We start from the raw sequence: 19,034 nt of genomic DNA on the forward strand, positions 1-19,034 counted from the left end.
GCCATACTCTCTGCAGCCCATGTTCTCTGCACAAGTTAGCTAGTTAATCCAGTTTCAGATACAGTTGTCAGCGGTTCCAAAGAATTCTGGTGGAATTAGGTGAGAGATCCCATCCTCTTACAGTTTCATGTTATATTTTTGAGACCAGTAATGTGAATGTGAGTTATGTGATAACTGGATGATTCAGATAAGACACTAAGTGATGCAGCGTATGGGCTCTTTGTGTGAGCATATCCAGCCTGCCTAGTTTGTTAGTGTGTTAAAGTGTAAAGCCTACTGAAGGCCCTGTCAGCGCTTTAGCAGGACTTGTGCTAATTAAGTGTGTTAGTCTCTTGTGTACTATTAGTATAAGGCTAACTAATCACACTACTCCCAAATGCTACGCTACACACAGGTAGACACTCTTTTAAGACAGAGAGACACAAAGATATTCGGGGAAAATAACCACAAATCAGCTTTCAGAAATATCCAATCTATAAATGAATATAAGAACCACTGTGATTAGAACTCTTCCTTGTGTCTGTGTGTAGCCTGTGCTCACGATGACTGAGGTGTAGCAGTCTCCTCATTCATGGGTGGACTGATGACACAGCTGAGCGGTCTGAGGCATGTTGGTGGTCAGAGAAGGGAGATGGAGACTGGACACAAGTGATGAACATGACTTCACTCTTGGCCGCTGTGGAAGAGGAAACGGTGGAAAGAGTGAGCAGACAGGGTGCGGTGGGCGTAGAGGCAGGGAGGGCTGAGTCAGGGCCTCTGCTGAGGGGAGGGGCCTGGACGCGACGCTCGACTCTAATTTGCTCCAGGTTTGGAGAACCCCTTGCAAATTAGATTCTATTGATCGCTGTGAGTTACTGTGATGGGAGAGACCTCTCTCTGTCTTGTGAGTTTGGTGTCAAGACACCTAACCTTATTTCCACATGTCTGTTTTTTAACACAGCTTTGAGCATACACCCAAGAAGAAATATCCAGGCCTAATTTAGAGCCATATTTAGACAGACTTTTGGAATGTGATATTAAACAGGAGCCTGTCAGCTCTTTCTATATCGAGCCTCTCTCCCCCCCCCTCTCTCCCTCCCCACCTCCCTCTCTCCCTCCCCACCTCTGTTTGGCCCGGAGTACTGACCTGGTTCAGCTCGCGTGCCTTACCTCTCATGTTTAGTGTTGCTGGCCTCTTAACACTCTGGGCTAGAGGAGTAAACAAACCTGCTGTGCTCCAGCAGCCTGTGACCCCCACATGACCCCACATGACCCCACATGACCCCACATGACCCTTGAGTCCATCTGCAGCGTGCTGAGGGCTGCTGACCTGTCAGGCCTTCAGGGCCAGGGTCTTTGAAGTGAGGCTTAATGCGTTATGTAAGCTGGTCAATTGTGTTCCGGTGTATTAGTGCTTAAGTGCAGCGGTAGTATAACAGCACGGTGCGAGTAGAGTCAAGGTCGTTGTTCCATGGCAAGTGTACTGATACATGTGTAGTACCCCTCACTCAACCCCCATCACTCAGGGGAAAAACCTGCACTGAGTGACTTGTGCATGTGATATTATGCTGAGGTTGCTATGCTGTCTGCTGTTGCTCTGACGGGAATGCTGGTTTTTCTCTTGTGTTCCTCGTCAAGCTTGCTGTGTTCCAAAGTGTGTGTAAGTTTGCAAAAGCAGCAGATAAATTCAAGAAAATGTGTCGTGTGTCTTTTGTGCCATTCTCTTCTAAGATTTATCTACTTGAAAAATTTGCTTTTTACAATTGTCGAATCAAGTTCTCATCACTGCACAGCTCTGCTCATGGAAAGAGCACAGACCCATTAGTTTAAAGATGAGCACTTGAGGGTAGAAGGCTAGGTTGTGTTTAACACGACGCGTCAACACCCCCCTACCCTCAGTCACCCCCACAGAAATAGATGTGTTGGCTTTGCCCAGGGTGGATCAAATGAGATCTGAACATCGTGTTGTGTGCATGGCAGGCGCTGAATGCCCCGAGGTGCCCTGTTTTGTTATTGATCTCTTGAACTCATGCCTCTCTTTAATGGCCTCTCTGGCCGGGCCTGCAATCTGCCCCAGTCTCGCCAAGCTTGCACTCGACCAGCAGGAAATCTGAGAGGCCTATGCAGAGGCCATATTTATTAGGCTGTGATGAATGTCTTTATAATGAATCCGTGGTAGTAAGCAGGGCGGGTGGTGGTATTAGTTAATGAATGCCTGGCAGTGCTCCTTTGATCCCCAATGATCTTTATGGCTCACACGGAGGGAGGTCAGCTCCTAGCACATTATCATTGTCTTTGAATTGTGTGCCGTGTTTCGTGTGTTACAGGAAGAACGGGAACGGTCAGGTCGTTTTCCCCTCTCTGTGCGTTTACAGTAGTCACACATGTTTACACATGTAGGCCTAGGTGTTTTGAGCAGGATATTGAGAACTTTAAAATGCTCTACGCATACTCAGGCCACAGACACCGTGTCTGTCCTTGTGAAATGACATCAACCTCTGTGTCTTCTGTGCAAACTCACCCCCCGACGGAGCATCATGTCTAACCTCCCTGCCCTCTTCTACTCCCTTGTGCCAGACTCTCCTCCTGCACGCCTGGATGCTGCGGGCTCCTCGCTGATCCAGGGTTGGGTTTGGGAGCTCTGCCCATGGCGCCCGCCGTCAGCCAGTGAAATCAGCCAAGCTGGCCGCCGCCGCTGCGCCGCTCCCTGCCACAGCCTCCACCCTGTCCCCCGACACGCCCCCTCAGAGCCCCTCCTCTTCTCCAGGCACCTCCGCCGCCCCCGCCGCCAGCCGTGAGGAGCAGTATGTGAGCGAGGTCCAGCCCCGCGATGCTACGGCTATCACCAGCATCACCCACAGAGATGCAGGAACCATCACTGGTATGTATGTATGTGTTTGTGTGTGTGTGTGTGTGCTTGGTCGTGTGTGTATATATGTGTGTGTGTGTGTGTGTGTGTGTGTGTGTGCTTGTGTGTGTGTGCTTGTGTGTGTGTGCTTGTGTGTGTGTGTGTGTGTGTGTGTGTGTGTGTGTGTGTGTGTGTGTGTGTGTGTGTGTGTGTGTGAATCTGATCGGTATGCTTTAACTCTGGTCCATGGCTCCATACCTGAGGCTTCTCTGAGGGCCCTTCAGTCTCACTCTCACTCAAGGGAATCAACATGCACTTTAGACTCCTCTTTAATGCTCTACCTTTTAGAACCTCATATGAACCAACATGCACTTTAGACTCCTCTTTAACGCTCTACCTGTTAGAACATCATATGAACCAACATGCACTTTAGACTCCTCTTTTAACGCTCTACCTTTTAGAACCTCATATGAATCAACATGCACTTCGACTCCTCTTTAACGCTCTACCTTTTAGATGTTCTTAATGATGACATTGGTTCAGTATTCTTTTTAAAAATCACATGGCTCTGGAGGAGAGGAGAAGCAGGAGTCGCCACAGTGTTGAAATTATCATCATCTAAATATAAACATTTGATGCAGTTTACCTTCAAAAGAGAGAGAGAGAGAATAGAGAAAAAGAGAAAATACAAATCTTTTAGTTTCGCATCAGAGAGTGGAGTGGCCTGGAGCAGTAACACTTCAGTGTTCTAGAATCTCCTCATGCTGTTCTATTATGAATGCCTGGCTTGGCTCACGTGCCCCTGTGTGTGTGTGTGTGTGTGTGTGTGTGTGTGCGCCCGCCCATCATGGTGTTTTATCCATCATCAGTGTATCATCATCGTGTGTGTGTGTGTGTGTGTGGGGGGGTGTGTGGGTGTGGGGGTGTGTGGGTGTGTGGGTGTGTGGGTGTGTGGGTGTGTGTGTGGGTGTTTGTGTGTGGGTGTGTGTGTGTGTGCGCCCATCATGGTGATTTATCATCGTACATGTGTGTTAAGGGATGAGTCACATCTACCACTGCTGCCACCCTCTGCAGTGATAGTGGAACGCTCTAAAACAGGGTTGCCGTGTTGATGGGATTTGGGGGGGGGGGCTTTTGGTTGGTAACTGCTTGATCTGTGCAAATAGAATTGTTCCACTTCCAGTATCCAAGCAGTAGACCACGCTGAGAAGCGTGAGAAATGATTTAACATTAAAATGGGTCTTGGAAGTTTCATTTAGTCTGCATCAGACAAACAACCCACAGGATTTTGGGAAATGCTTCACCCCAATGTAATCCCTTCCAAGCCTCTCTTTAGGGCTTCCTTGCTGTCGTCAGGTCATGAGTAGGCCAGAGCCTACTCATTCTCTCCTCACGGCATAAAAATAGAACGCATCAGGATGAGTGTTTCCTAAAAGCCCTTTATTGAGAACTGCATTAATAACGCGCCACTGGAGTGTGAAACGCCTGACCCAATAGCTTGTGTCACAGAATGTTTTTTTTTCCAAGGCAAAGCCGTGCGCGAGTTAAAAATAAGCGGCGAGTGAGTGAGTGAGTGAGTGAGTGAGTGAGTGAGTGAGTGAGTGAGTGAGTGAGTGAGTGAGGTGAGTGAGGTGAGTGAGGGAGTGAGGGAGTGAGGGAGTGAGGGAGTGAGGGAGGGAGGGAGGGAGGGAGGGAGGGAGGGACGGCAGCCCACAGCAGTGAGGGAGAGCGGAGCACACGACCACACCGCTCAAGCCACCGGAGAGGAGCGCTGGGGCCTTTTGACCAGCTCTCATGGCTCAACTCTCATGGCCTCAGACTAATGGCCTCAGACTAATGGCAGACAGCGTGTTTGTGCTCTTTGTGTTCAGTAGTGGACATGACGGATGACAGGCTGGAAAGGTTTGCTTTGTATTCCAGGGTGCTCCTGTTTAGATGCAACTTTCAACCAGTCCCTCAGAATCAATCAATCAATCACACCACCTGACTCACACCACTGTTGCCTCTCCTCTGGTAATGATTAGGGGTGGGGGAAAAAATCGATTTTTCGATTTATCTCGATTCTCTCTAGAAAGATTCTGTCTCGATTCAGAAAAGTTCATAATCGATTTTTGAATAAAAAAAAAAAATTGAATTCTTTTTTTTTTTTTTTTACACATTCATTTTGTGTTGAAATGCAAGCTGCATCGATTATTGCATTGTTCATAGAAAGTCATAATTGTGACAAGGAAAAACTTTTTCTCTAATAAAAAAATAGAGAAGGTAAATCCGTTGATTTTCTCAAATGTTTTAAAAATCGAGATGCATCGATAATCGTTTTATCGGTTTAGAATTGATAATCGATAATCGGTTTAGAATCGAATCGTTGACCTCTGAATCGGAATCGAATCGAATCGTGAGGTGCCAAGAGATTCCCACCCCTAGTAATGATGTACATACAACACAGTAAGTACTACACAGTTCCTTTACTCATGCTGTAAGATTGACATCAATATTTCTTTTTCATTTGGAGTACTTCATTTCCAGGCCCATTTCATTAGTTTTTTTTTAATTATTATTCTGTTGAACCACAATTAAAAAGCAATGTCTGATTTTCATTAGTTCATTTTCAGTACATTTTTATTTATTATTACTTTTGTCAGTTTCAAGTTATTTCCGTGACCTTTGTGTTTTTTTTTCTTTCTTTAACGGAAGGGTACCAACAATTGTGTCCACTTCTGTATGTCATTGATTTGGTGCTGCTGAGAGCCTTGGGTTATGTAATCCTTCTAAAAGAGGTGTGTGTGTGTGTGTGTGTGTGTGTGTGTGTGTGTGTGTGTGTGTGTGTGTGTGTGTGTGTGTGTGTGTGTGTGTGTGTGTGTGTGTGTGTGTGTGTGTGTGTGTGTGAGAGAAAGAGAGAGAGAGATGGAATGAGGGACTTGCCTGCTTCCTGTGTCTCGGGGGACTGGCTGGGGCCTGGGAGAGGGGCTCGGACTCCCCCTCTAGTCTCGCCAACAGTTTGTGGATCAGTAGAAACAATCCTTACAGTGACCCTTACCATAAGGGCACGTCCTCTCGGCACTGGCCTGGGGCCTGCTAGTTACTGGCTGAAACGGAGCACTGCTTGCCAGCTTCTTCTCCATAGAACTGGAGGCTGTTGTGAATGAGACTCCCTGCTGTTTGACAGGGTAGCTGGACCATGTATGAATCCATGAGCCGAGTTCTTGTTTGATTGGCATGTTGATTATCTTTAGGACTCCTCTGTGAAGTATATTTAATCTTCTGATCTGAAACTGATTTGAGTTCAGTGATGCGCATTAATGCTGCTCTCTTGCCTTCTCACTTTGGCTCTGGGCTGGACAGATGTAGAAGCAGGGGAGTTCCAGCGCTGTAATATAACGGTTGATGAAAACCAACACATATTTTCATGTCTGCAAGTTCTATAGATTTCTGATCATTCTGATCAGTTCACTTAAAACTAAATGTGGTCATTGCCTATTGCCTAGTGCTATTTCGTAAGTGGCTGCTTGATGAGGTTAGTCGTTTAACTAGCCATTACTGTTTCGACCTTTTGGGTCCAGAGTCTGGGTCCAGAGTTCCACTCCACTGGACTGAGGAGCTGCTGTCTGGACGCTGAGTGCTGCCCTCTAGTGGTTGACTGTGGCATCACGTGCACTGTGTCTGGAGATTTGGCTCTCTTACTCTGGAGATTAGGCCTGTATGTGAACATTGTGCTGTCGGAGCAGATACAAGATGGACAGACTGTTCAAGATAGTGATGTCAACTATTTGCATGAATTAAAGACTCATTCTCATATGGCAGACTTTAGCCCCTGGGTGTTTGTAGTCATTCATAGGCTTTCACATGAGGTAGTTCATGCTTGAATTGGATTGGATAGCATGGTACTGTGAGAGGTAGAGGGTTTCACAGGGGGCTCTCTCTCTCTCTCTCTCTCTCTCTCTCTCTCTCTCTCTCTCTCTCTCTCTCTCTCTCTCTCTATCCTTCTCTCTTTCACACACTGTTCCACTGATTGCTTGACGATAAAAGAGGAGACGACCATGTGTGTCAGCTATGATGTAAAGTGTTAAGTAAGATCCTGTTTATTGGGCTATAGATGACCCTGTACTCATTTACATGTCTATAGGTAGTGCTGATGACCCTCTACTCTACTCATTTACATGTCTATAGGTAGTTCTGATGTAACCCAGCACCCTGCCTCCATTGCCTGGAGCGCCATCTACTGGACATTCTTCCTGGGAAAATGTCATCTGGCGATCATGAGCTAAATTTGCATGGGTCTGCATATATGCTTTCTGTTAAGATACTGTGTGTGATTTTAAATCTTTTCATGGAAAACTATTTTGGAAAATCATGTGTCAGCTGTTGTACATGGTGATATTACCTTAGCCTTTAAGTCATAGAGGTGCATTTCTTTAGCAACTTCATGTGCCATTTCATTCCAACCAGTACAGAGTTGTCTTTGTCAGTCAGTAGGTAAAAGTCATGTAAATGAACACTTTTGGCCTGCAAATCTTCACCATCTCAGTTCATAGCACTCTTTGCACAACATGAAATATAATTGTGTAAGGGATCCGCTATATTTGAGCATGGTTGGCAGGTTTTGAACTTTAAACATTAACCTCCCACACACGTAATAATCACAAAGTTCATCCTGTCACCACATTTGTGTGTGCGCGCGCATGTGTGTGTCTGGGCTTGTTTGGTCTATCTGAGTGCGTCAGTGTGTGGCTGCCTGTGTAAAAGTTGTGTGAATTTGTTGTGTTTTGTAACCTGTTAGTGGGCCTCATAAACGGTGAGAACATATGAGTGTCGTGTGGCCTTGAGAGGATGAGAAGAGAGAGAAAGTGAGCGCGTGTGTGTGCTTTTTTTCGAGTGTATGCGCTTTTCGAGTGTTTGCGTCGTGTGTTCAGTAATGAAGACTCGTGACTTCATCTGCAGTGAGCTGGTAAGACTAGAATCAAGCGTCCTCATACACAGCCCTCTTCCGACTTCTCTTTAGTTCTTAAACATATTCCTACTGAATACCACAGGGTTTTGTCAACCTCTTTTATCTGAGTGTGTGTGTGTGTTTTGGCCCTTGTTTGTGCCCTTGGCTTTCCATCCGAAGTCTCTGCTGATCTAAATCTTTACAGTTGCCCATTACTAGCTAATAGCATGTGATTACTAGCTAATAGCATGTGATTACTAGCTAATAGCATGTGAGCATTTTGAGGGCGTGTTCTCCTGTACTCAGTGGTTGCCTAGCAATGCTGGTCTTTGGCTTCTTAATGTAATGGTGTCATAATGGGGAACAGTCAGAGGGAGATGTGGGCGTTTCTAACCTCATCTCATATTAGTGCCCACAGCCTACCACACCATTAAGACCACTGCACACACAGTCCACTGTTTCTATGGAAACGGTATGTTTGTGGGGAAACTTTGCCGCTTTCAGCTAACTTCAGCACGCCTGACGCACTGGCTTCCTTCTTCCTCTCCGTGGCAGCTGTAGCATTACTGCAGCGGGGCAGTCGGGGAGCTGTCGTCGGGCTGTCTGCCCCGGCTTTTTCCTGGAGCCCTGCCAGCCTCCTCTGTGTGTGTGTGTGTGTGTGTGTGTGTGTGTGTGTGTGTGTGTGTGTGTGTGTGTGTGTGTGTGTGTGTGTGTGTGTGTGTGTGTGTGTGTGTGTGTGTGTGTGTGTGTGTGTGTGTGTGTGTGTGTGTGTGTGTGTGTGTGTGTGTGTGTGTGTGTGTGTGTGTGTGTGTGTGTGAGTGCATGCGTGCTACACTCACGGTGTTATATGATGTGAGTTATGTTCATGCTCATAAAATAGTCCCTTAACCAGGGAGGCCATGCCTTTCTCAGTCAAATAATCAGACCTCTTATTTTTTTATGCCCACATTTGTATTGTAGAGTTATTGCTAATTAAGTCCCAGAACAGTCAGCCCATTACTGCTCTAATTACATACTTAGTGATCAGTTCATGTTTAGTGCCTAGTCTCTTCAGCTTCTAGATCAGTTCATGTTTGTGTCTAGTCTCTTCAGCTTCTAGATCAGTTCATGTTTGTGCACCTAGTCTCTTCTGCTTCTAGATCAGTTCATGTTTGTGCACCTAGTCTCTTCTGCTTCTAGATCAGTTCATGTTTGTGCACCTAGTCTCTTCTGCTTCTAGATCAGTTCATGTTTGTGTGCCTAGTCTCTTCAGCTTCTAGATCAGTTCATGTTTGTAGTCTCTTCAGCTTCTAGATCAGTTCATGTTTGTGCACCTAGTCTCCTCAGCTTCTAGATCAGTTCATGTTTGTAGTCTCTTCAGCTTCTAGATCAGTTCATGTTTGTAGTCTCTTCAGCTTCTAGATCAGTTCATGTTGGTGCCCCAGTCTCTTCAGCTTCTAGATGTGACCTTAATTACCTGAATTAGCGATGTGGGGGAGGTGACGTCCATGTTGATGTTCAAAGTTTGAGCTCCATGTAAAGGTGAAAGGTGATTCCAGGTCCCCAAGTAGGACCAACTGGCCCTCTTCACCGTTACAGAGAGAGAGAGAGAGAGAGAGAGAGAGGGGGAGATGGGGAGAGAGAGAGAGGAGGGAGGGGGAGATGGAGAGAGAGAGAGAGAGAAAGAGAGAGGTGGACAAATCAGCATATCCTCAGCTGTCTCTCATCTCCACCATGCTCCAGCCGCTGTGCTGTAAATGCGACGCCTCTGGGCTCTCGGCACTCGGCCCCTCCCTGCAGCAGCTGACATGCGGCGCTGCATGTTTACACACGGGAGACAGCCAGCCAGCCCAACATCTGCAGAAGCGTTTCAGGCCGTTTACTGTTGATTCATGAACGGGTTCCCCTTCCTTTAGCGCTCCAAGATGTCGGCAGCTCCAGACGGTACTCTGCATAGGTCTGCAATGGTGGCTTGCTACAGCTCCAGACGGTGCACTGCATAGGTCTGCAATGGTGGCTTGCTACAGCTCCAGACGGTGCACTGCATAGGTCTGCAATGGTGGCTTGCTACAGCTCCAGACGGTACACTGCATAGGTCTGCAATGGTGGCTTGCTACAGCTCCAGACGGTGCACTGCATAGGTCTGCAATGGTGGCTTGCTACAGCTCCAGACGGTACACTGCATAGGTCTGCAATGGTGGCTTGCTGCCTGTGTGACCACTAGGGATCTGAGCATTATTATTTGGTTTGTTATTCGTGTTGGGGAGTGTGTATGAGGGAGAGATAGACACCAGAGTAACAAGAGAACCAAGGTGGGGGTTCAAAGAGTTTTTTGGATGTTTTGATGGACAGTGTTTGTATGTTTAGGGGTGAGAGAGGCTGTGTGAGTGTGAGTGTGAGAGTGTGTGAGAGTGTGAGTGTGTGTGTGTGTGTGTGTGTGTGTGTGTGTGTGTCAGTCAGAGGTCAGTCGTCGGTCCAGCGCACCTGTTCCCTCCGTAGCGGCTCCTCTCTCTGTGGCAGTCCGTGTGATCTCCTGCCACCAGTGACATTCAGACACCTTGACATTTGAGTTTGGGCGCGTGGGCCCCTTCACACCTCACACCTCACAGCTCACAGCTCACTGGAACCAGAAACAGCTACAGTAAGGGGAACACATGGCCGGGCCAGCTCCCAGTATTGACACGCTGGGATTATCAGGACTTTTGGAGCGTTTGGGAGGGTTTTTTTCAGGGATTTTTTGCTGATAATAAGTAATATTGAGGGAGTTTTGAATGCAGTTAACACAAAATGATCACAAGCTGTATGGTGATTTCTAACTGAGGGGCAGAGAAACAGTTATAAGTGTGTGTGTGTGTGTGTGTGTGTGTGTGTGTGTGTGTGTGTGTGTGTGTGTGTGTGTGTGTGTGTGTGTGTGTGTGTGTGTGTGTGTGTGTGTGTGTGTGTGTGTGTGTGTGTGTGTGTGTGTGTGTGTGTGTGTGTTTGTGTGTGTTTGTGTGTGTTTTTTCTTGGGCAGTGTGATCTCTGAGGAGTGACGTGACCATAACCTTATGTAGGCTCATGTCACCCTCTCCACATCATTCTCTTTTAGCACCAGCCTAATATATACAACAAAACCTCCAGAATTAGGAGATGACTTTCTATTTGTGTTGTGCTTGCTCTCTCTCCCTTTCTCTCTCTCTCTCCTTCTTTCTCACTCTCCCTCTTTCTCACTCTCCCTAACTTTACCTCACCACCTGTTGAGCCCTTTGCTGAATGTATCCCCTCCCAAAACCCATCTGTTTCTCTGTGCTCTCTGATTTCCTGCACACAAGCCTCCACTCAGTCGTCCACCCCCCCCCTCCCTCTCCCACAAACACACACACACACACACACACACATTCATAACGCATACACACACACACCCATACACACACCCACACAAAGCCGGGAGTGGAAGAAACAATGCCCAGAGCTGTCAGCCTGGCCTGGATGTGCTCTAGTCTATGTTTAGTGCCACTGGGCTGGAGAGGGGGAGGGGAGGGGAGGGGAGGGAGGGGGTCGGGAGCGGAGGACCATGTGACTGTCGTCATCTACATGCCAGACATGGCTGAGGGAAGAGCTGGCTTCTCTCCCTCCCTCTCCCTCCCTCCCTCCCTCTCGGTCTCTTTCTCTCTCTCTGTTTCACATTCCCTCCCTCCCTCCCTCCCTGGCCCACTCTCTCGCTCGCCCTCCTCCTCTCCACTCCGTTCCTTCCTGTCGAAGAGAGAAATGTAAAAGAAAGCAGACACAGCGCCGGTCTGAGGAACCATGAGTGAGTACCCAACCAAGTTCGCCGGAGTTCAGAGAGACTTTTCTGTTTGTTTGTAAAGAGCGTCTGGGTGCCGGACCGGGGGCCATTTGGCGAAAGACAAAACTTTAACGCTGGGTCCTGTGCTCCGCTGGGTTAGGACGTTAACGCTGGGTCCTGTGCTCCGCTGGGTTAGGACCTTAACGCTGGGTCCTGTGCTCCGCTGGGTTAGGTGGTGAGAGATAGCAGGGGAAAGACATAACCTTAACGCTGGGTCCTGTGCTCAGCTGGGTTAGGACCTTAACGCTGGGTCCTGTGCTCAGCTGGGTTAGGACCTTAACGCTGGGTCCTGTGCTCAGCTGGGTTAGGACCTTAACGCTGGGTCCTGTGCTCCGCTGGGTTAGGACCTTAACGCTGGGTCCTGTGCTCAGCTGGGTTAGGTCGTGAGAGATAGCAGGGAAACGTGGGAGGGCTCACTGTGAAACGTGAATGTTGAGGTTTACTAAACATCTTTTGCATGGGAAGAGGAAGGGGAGTTAACCCACAGTTAATGTGTAATGTGTGCTATATTGATGGAAATATGTCAGTCAGTCGTTCCAAATAGGTTTGTTAGTGAATACATACGGTATTCAGTTGCCTTAAATGTGCAGAAGAGTTCTGTTGTATAGTATCTCTGGATAGGGGCAAGGCTAGTGGTGCCATCTTGGATCTGAATTGGACACGACACCCTGTGAATGTGACTCTTGGCTGTCGCTAGTCCTGGGATGTGATCTACGTGTGTGTGTGTGTGTGTGTGTGTGTGTGTGTGTGGTGTGTGTGTGTGTGTGTGTGTGTGTGTGTGTGTGGACAGTACAAGCTTGAATCTGAGGGGGTGGGACATTACAGGGTTGTGTGTCTCTAATAGGCCAGAGACATGAACAGTGTTTTTGTTTGAGAGGGCAAGAGTCTGTTAGAGAAAAGCACACTGTGTGTGTGTGTGTCCGTGTGTCCAGTGACTCAGAATGAGTTTGGTTTGGTTTGGAGAGGGAGGTGGCACGCTGTGGAGCGAATGCCAGGGGTAGAGGAGAGAGGAAGGACAGGCCACAGGCCTCCAGCAGAGTCCCTAGGCATGAGTGGCCATAAATACAGGACCGAAATAATCAGCATGACCAAATCTCACTCTCTCCCCCCCCCCCAGCCCACAGCCACTGCCACCTCTCGCTGAGGTTGGAAATAGGGCTGGCTGTCAGTCATGGTGTCGTAGGGTAGTGTACTTGTGTTCTTCTACTGAAGTTTTGACACAATGAAGAGCGAGTTCAAACTTTGAATGCATTGGGGCCTTATACCATTTTTTCCATGCAAAGCTGTAACCATGAAGTCATTTTTGCAAGGCTAGTGCTCGTGCTAATAAACTTTTAAATTTGATTTGATATTTCAACAGCTGACCCTACTGTTTGAAAAGTGTTGCTTATTCACCACCGTTGAGCCTACTTTACTCAAACTTTACCACCAAATACACCCTGTTGCACCTTGGGAAACAGAGACTTGTGAATCTTGCATGGTGAGCCTTCATTGTAAAAGCAGGACAGCTCATATAGACAGCCTGGTGTGAGTCACAACCTTGTGCCGTAAGCTTTGTCTTGAGGGGGACGGCCACTCTAAGGCCCAGTGCTCGTGAGCGTGGAGCTGAACTGAACTGTGCAGATCTTGACCTTGCCACACTCGGCCCCAGTCAGTGTTGTCTCTCTCTCGTGTCTTTGAGTGAGTGGCCAGTCAGTGTTGTCTCTCTCTCTCGTGTGTCTTTAGGTTGAGCGGACAGTCAGTGTTGTCTGTCTCTCCTGTGTCTTTGGGTGAGCGACCAGTCAGTGTTGTCTCTCTCTCGTGTGTCTTTGGGTGAGTGGCCAGTCAGTGTTGTCTGTCTCTCGTGTCTTTGGGTGAGTGGCCAGTCAGTGTTGTCTGTCTCTCTCTCTCGTGTGTCTTTGGGTGAGTGGCCAGTCAGTGTTGTCTGTCTCTCTCTCTCGTGTCTTTAGGTGAGTGACCAGTCAGTGTTGTCTGTCTCTCTCTCGTGTGTCTTTGGGTGAGTGGCCAGTCAGTGTTGTCTGTCTCTCGTGTGTCTTTGGGTGAGTGGCCAGTCAGTGTTGTCTGTCTCTCGTGTGTCTTTGGGTGAGTGGCCAGTCAGTGTTGTCTGTCTCTCTCTCTCTCCCGTGTCTTTAGGTGAGTGGCCAGTCAGTGTTGTCTGTCTCTCTCGTGTGTCTTTAGGTGAGCGGCCAGTCAGTGTTGTCTGTCTCTCTCTCTCTCGTGTCTTTGGGTGAGTGGCCAGTCAGTGTTGTCTGTCTCTCGTGTGTCTTTGGTTGAGTGGCCAGTCAGTGTTGTCTGTCTGTCTCTCTCTTGTGTCTTTGGGTGAGTGGCCAGTCAGTGTTGTCTGTCTCTCTCTCGTGTCTTTGGGTGAGGCCAGTCAGTGTTGTCTGTCTCTCTCGTGTGTCTTTGGGTGAGTGGCCAGTCAGTGTTGTCTGTCTCTCTCTCGTGTGTCTTTGGGTGAGTGGCCAGTCAGTGTTGTCTGTCTCTCTCTCGTGTCTTTTAGCAGGCCTGCCTGCTTAGTGCTTGGGCTGTTGACACACTGCATGCTATGCTTACAAGCCTGACATACCAAAGCTCAGCTAACAGCTGGTAACATATAGGAATGAACTGCCTCCCTCTCTCTTCCACACAACAGCATTTTTCACTTCAACTATAATGTGTTGGTCTTTATGCTATCTCTAAATATGTGTAGACGCTGTACAAGCTGAACTCTGATGAAATGGCGTGGGTGTTTTAATGTAGTCAGTAGTTTATTGTAGTTGATGCATCAGCTCCACGTGTCGCTGGTCTGCTGTGTTGTGATCTGCATGGGTTTGCTGGCCTCAGCAGCCGAGGCTTAGGGTCGCGGCTGGGCAGCCATTGTGTGCCAGAGTGCAGCCGAGGCTTAGGGTCCCGGCTCGGCAGCCATGGTGTGCCAGAGTGCAGTCCCCCCTCAGGCCCGTGGGCTGTCTGAAGAGGTCAGGCCAGGAGGGAGGGTCAGGCACAGGCACACTCATGCACACACGGTACCACCAAACACAGCCCACATACATGCAGCTGTATAGAGCTTCTGTCAGTCTGCCCCAGGGCAGCTGTGGCTACTGATGTAGCTTACCACCACCGGTATGACTGTGTATGAATGACGACTGGACTCTGGACTCTGTAAAGCGACTTCAGGTATTTAGAGAAGCGCTATATAAGATTGAATTGATTGATTGATTGATTGAGAGCGCTGAGGCTGATTGGTTACCACTTTGGATTGTTTCTGAGCAGAATACAAAAAAATGAAAAGCTCTAGATGTAGAAGCAATATCTTTTTATTTATTTGTTTGTTTTTATTTTTATTTTTTTGCAAAATAAATAACACAGACCATCTAAGGAGTCTGCCTGCAGGTAGATGGCTAAAACTGGTGACATTGTTTTGAGTCTCGTGTCAGTGGAGTCCAGGGCCAATTATGTCTTGTTTATGCCAGTGGAGTCTAAACTAATTTCAGTATATTGTGACAGTTTTTACTGCAGATAAGTTAACCCCACACAGACATAGGCCCGTTTTAGTGTTCACATTCCCATGACGTGTTTTGGCACTGTGCTAAGGTCTGACATTGTGGAAAGGAGGTTTTTCCAAACGTATCTGAGTACAGTTCCTTAGTCTGCCACAAGAGGTCCCCCTTGTCCTCCTAAAGTGTAGCTGGGATCATTGAATCGCTGAGCAGCTTGTGATGCTTTGCTCAAACCTGGATGTTTTCTGACTTGAGATATTAAAGTGTTTTTGTCCGAGGACAAAATGTATTTCTTGCATTATTTAAATTCTAAAAAGCTCTAATGTCCATGTATCCCCTCTTTCCCACCCAGATGTGTGTAACAGCACTGATCTTCCAGAGGTGGAAATCATCAGTCTACTGGAGGAGCAGTTGCCACACTATAAGTTACGAGCGGACACCATTTATGGCTATGACCACGACGACTGGTTGCACACCCCTCTCGTCGCCCCAGACTCCAGCAGTTTGGACCTCACCACTGAACAGATAGAGGAGACCCTCAAGTACTTCCGTGAGTACACACACACACACACACACACACACACACACACACACACATGCCCACAGCTTTTCTCCACATCTCGTACATGAACTCACTCCTATCTGCTCTTCCTCCTGTTCTTTACACTCAGAGCTTCATCTCTTCACCGGTCTCTTCCCGTCTCCCACTCTGTTTTGGCCCTAAATGTTGTGTGTGTAGGATGCATACTTACAAGGACATGCACTCTTCTTGAGCAAAGCAGGAAATGGCCTCTGGTCTCTGTTGGCTTCTCCTGCTCTCTCTCTCTCCCTGGTGTATTACACTATTCTCTCCTTAGCAACATGTTAGGGGCTCATTTACAAATTATCCTTTCACTGCTTGGAGCATTAGTAGTTGTCTTAGCTGAGACTTGTGAAGAGAGAACTGCTTGTGGTGTGCATCTACTGTTCTATTGCTGACAGGAAACATCAGGTAGTGTCTGGGAATGATATTAAAGACTCTGTTACCTTTCCTATAAAAAAAACCTTAATGTTTTTAAAAGGAAAATATTTGATTGTACTCTTCAAATGAGTACATGGATTTGCAGATTGCTGTTCAAAGCTTTATTCGGTTCTAGGCCGTTGCCGTGTTCTCATGTTCTCTATTCTAAGAATTGGCATGTTTTTTTTTTTTTTTTTTTTTCTAGTAGTGTTGGTTCTCTTCTACAGCGTTAGGGACAGCTGAGCCCTAGTTGCCACAACAAACATTCCCTGTGGCCCACAGCGACCTCAAACGCTGGGCCTTCTGTTAAAAAGATCATCCTCTATTGGATGACAGAGCTGTCTGTCAGAGAGCTGCCGAGATGTTAATGCATGTGATTGGTTGTTGTATGGACAACATATTCCTCTCCTGTGTCTAGCTTGTGATTTTCCCACTGGTTCTCACTTGGTCTGTTAGCATGCTAACACTAATGCTCAAACAAGCCCAACCCAAATGACTGCGTGACATAGATTTAGCCCAAGGACAGGCTGATCTGAGATCTGAGCTAGGTCATGTAACACAGGCCCAGTGAGCCTTCCCAACCTGCACTAGTCAGCACAATGCTGCATGTTTCACGTGACAAAACTACTGACTCATCCACATCCACAGACACCAGAAAAGGTCCTTCTCTCTCCCTGACAGAACACTGACTTGTGTGTTTTACCCAATCACAGCTGTTCCACTGTTAGATTTCCACTGATCTATGCCGGGGTTCAAAGCAACACTTGGGTATGGGGGCTGGACTCAAAGTCTCAAAGGAGTGTGTAGGAGAGGGCAGATGGCGTCCAGCCTTCTGGTGATGTCAGCCTCAGTTCTACCCAAAGACCTGTGCCCGGTGACCCGCTGACCTGGTGCAGTCCAGTCCAGTGAAACCCATATCACGTGAGACATGGTGCTGCCGTTTCCAGACACTCCAATATGCATGAGATGCCGCAAATGAGAGGCTCTGCATTAAGCTGCTCTGCACAAGAGAGCTGGGATATTTGAAGTGAACTAGGAAGGTTCTAATGGCGGGTACCGGGAGTTGCATCGTAGTAAATGTGTACTATAGACAGGAGCAGCCTGTGTTCGGCCATGTATGAGAGAAGTGTAGTGTGCTTGTCTTGACCCGAGGTGTGTCATATATGATTAATGGCGTCTGTCTGTTGCCTATTTGATATCTGTGATGTGAGACTTTGCATGTCTCACATTTATGCTATAAATACTCTATGCGGACCCAGACACGGGCTCTTCTGATTTTAGATAAGAGATATATCCAGTTTAAATGTATATGTCAGTTTGGTCTCTTAGACATGTTCTAGCCATTAGGGTGTTGCTTTTTGGTGTTGTTCAAACTCTGCTAGGATGCGTAGCTCAAGGTGAGGTTCACTGAGGACACTGAGACCACTATCTGTTGGCTCACGTTCACCCCAGACACATTACCCAACCCTGTGCTACCCATCTGCCCGTGTGATGTCATCAGTGTGTGCCTGAAGAAAGAAAGCACAGGGGCCAAATCCAGCTCACCCATAACTTGCCACTCCCTCCCTGGCCTGACCTTCAAGGAAGCAGAGAGAATGTGATGCAATGCTGAAGAAGGGATTGGCTAGAAATAAATACATGACTCATTCATGGAGAGACCTCTAGTAAAAAAACACCAGTCATGTGATTCAGAGGTCTTTTCTAAACATAGATGACTGTGTATATTTAAGGGCAGTTCAGTTTTGAAATCTATTGTCATTTATTAGTATGAGTAGTAGTAGTATTCGTATTAGTAGTATTCGTACTAGTAGTATTTGTATATTAGTAGTATTATTAGTAGTATTCGTATTAGTACTATTCGTATTATTAGTAGTATTATTAACTCTGACGGCTGCTCGTGTAGAAAGATCTGTGCTAACAGACTGCAGCCACACAACAGAATGGACTCACTTCTTTGGTGGGCAAAACATGAATTAGTCAGCTGCGTCTGCTGGCAGGAAGGAAGGGTTATAAAAAGACCCAGTCTGTAAATGCAGTCTTTAAATGGGTAATGGCATCAAAAGGCTTCCACTGTGTCTGTGTGTTTCTACTGTCCAGTCCTCGCCCCTAACCTGTGTTTTGAGCAGAGTCATCAGCAGTGTTGAGCTGAGGGAGGAAGTCGAGCAACCGCTCACATGCACACACCCACGGTTAGCCAGAGTTGGAGCCAGTCTCCATGGCAACCCCTCAGAGGGAGGAGGTGCGCATCCAGAGCGGGATGAGTGAGCGCCAGAGAGAGGCGGGAGGAAAGTGCTGATGGGGAGGGGGAGGCGGAGCACGCTGCTGATGCAGTCGCCTCCTATTGGCCGGGCTCTCGGTGGCTCCTCCCCTCCTCCTCCTCCTCCTCCTCCTCGGCTTCTGATACAACCTTGAGTCAGAACGAGCAGAAGCCAGACTGCATAGATGTGATTTTTTGCCTGCGTTTTTGTTCCCTTTCCCACACCTGCGCTCTTGCTCACACACACACACACACACACACACACACTCAAGCACACTCAAGCGCACACACACACTCTCACACACACACACACACACACACACACACACCCTGTCCCCTCCTCTCGTTTTGGGCACTGGAAGTTAGAATGAGCCTGGGCTCCCCAGTTGCCCGTGGAGACGGCGGACTGGAAGGCAGCGTTATGAAAGGATGGGCCGCTGTTGCAGTGACCTCGGCCACAGGACAGAGACAGAGGTGCTCTCCACCCTGAAGGAGACCAAGCATGCAGAGGTTCGTGGAGGCAGACTACTACGCGCTGGACTGGTACTATGAGGAGTGCGCTGACGGTAAGCAGCACTGCAGCAGGGACAAGGCCATCTGCTTGTTTAGAGAGGGGGATCAGATGAGAGAGAGAGAGAGAGAGAGAGAGAGAGGAGAGAGAGAGAGAGAGAGAGGGATGGACAGGGAGAACTAGGAGAGAGATGGATAGGTAGAACATGACCAATTTATCATCTGTTCAGTA

The 19,034-nt window shown here is 47.8% G+C and overlaps 1 protein-coding gene across 5 annotated transcripts in view; it reads left to right on the forward strand.

The window, feature by feature from the left end:
* Window positions 1–2,614: 2,614 nt before the first annotated feature.
* trak1a (trafficking protein, kinesin binding 1a) overlaps window positions 2,615–19,034 on the forward strand; it is a 39,839-nt gene continuing 23,419 nt past the window's right edge. For 2 of the 5 annotated variants that reach the window (XM_031576706.2, XM_031576710.2), the window contains exons 1-2: window positions 11,384–11,523; window positions 15,388–15,585. In XM_031576706.2, the coding sequence (XP_031432566.1) occupies window positions 11,520–11,523; window positions 15,388–15,585 (202 nt within the window). In that variant the 5' untranslated portion in view covers window positions 11,384–11,519. Of the gene's footprint in view, window positions 2,861–7,509; window positions 7,773–11,383; window positions 11,524–15,387; window positions 15,586–18,582; window positions 18,859–19,034 lie in introns of those variants that run through there. The other 3 variants (XM_031576709.2, XM_042709191.1, XM_031576708.2) reach the window with 3 other exon arrangements.

Source organism: Clupea harengus, chromosome 11 (genome assembly GCF_900700415.2).
Source record: "Clupea harengus chromosome 11, Ch_v2.0.2, whole genome shotgun sequence".
In the NCBI taxonomy this organism is placed as follows: domain Eukaryota; kingdom Metazoa; phylum Chordata; class Actinopteri; order Clupeiformes; family Clupeidae; genus Clupea; species Clupea harengus.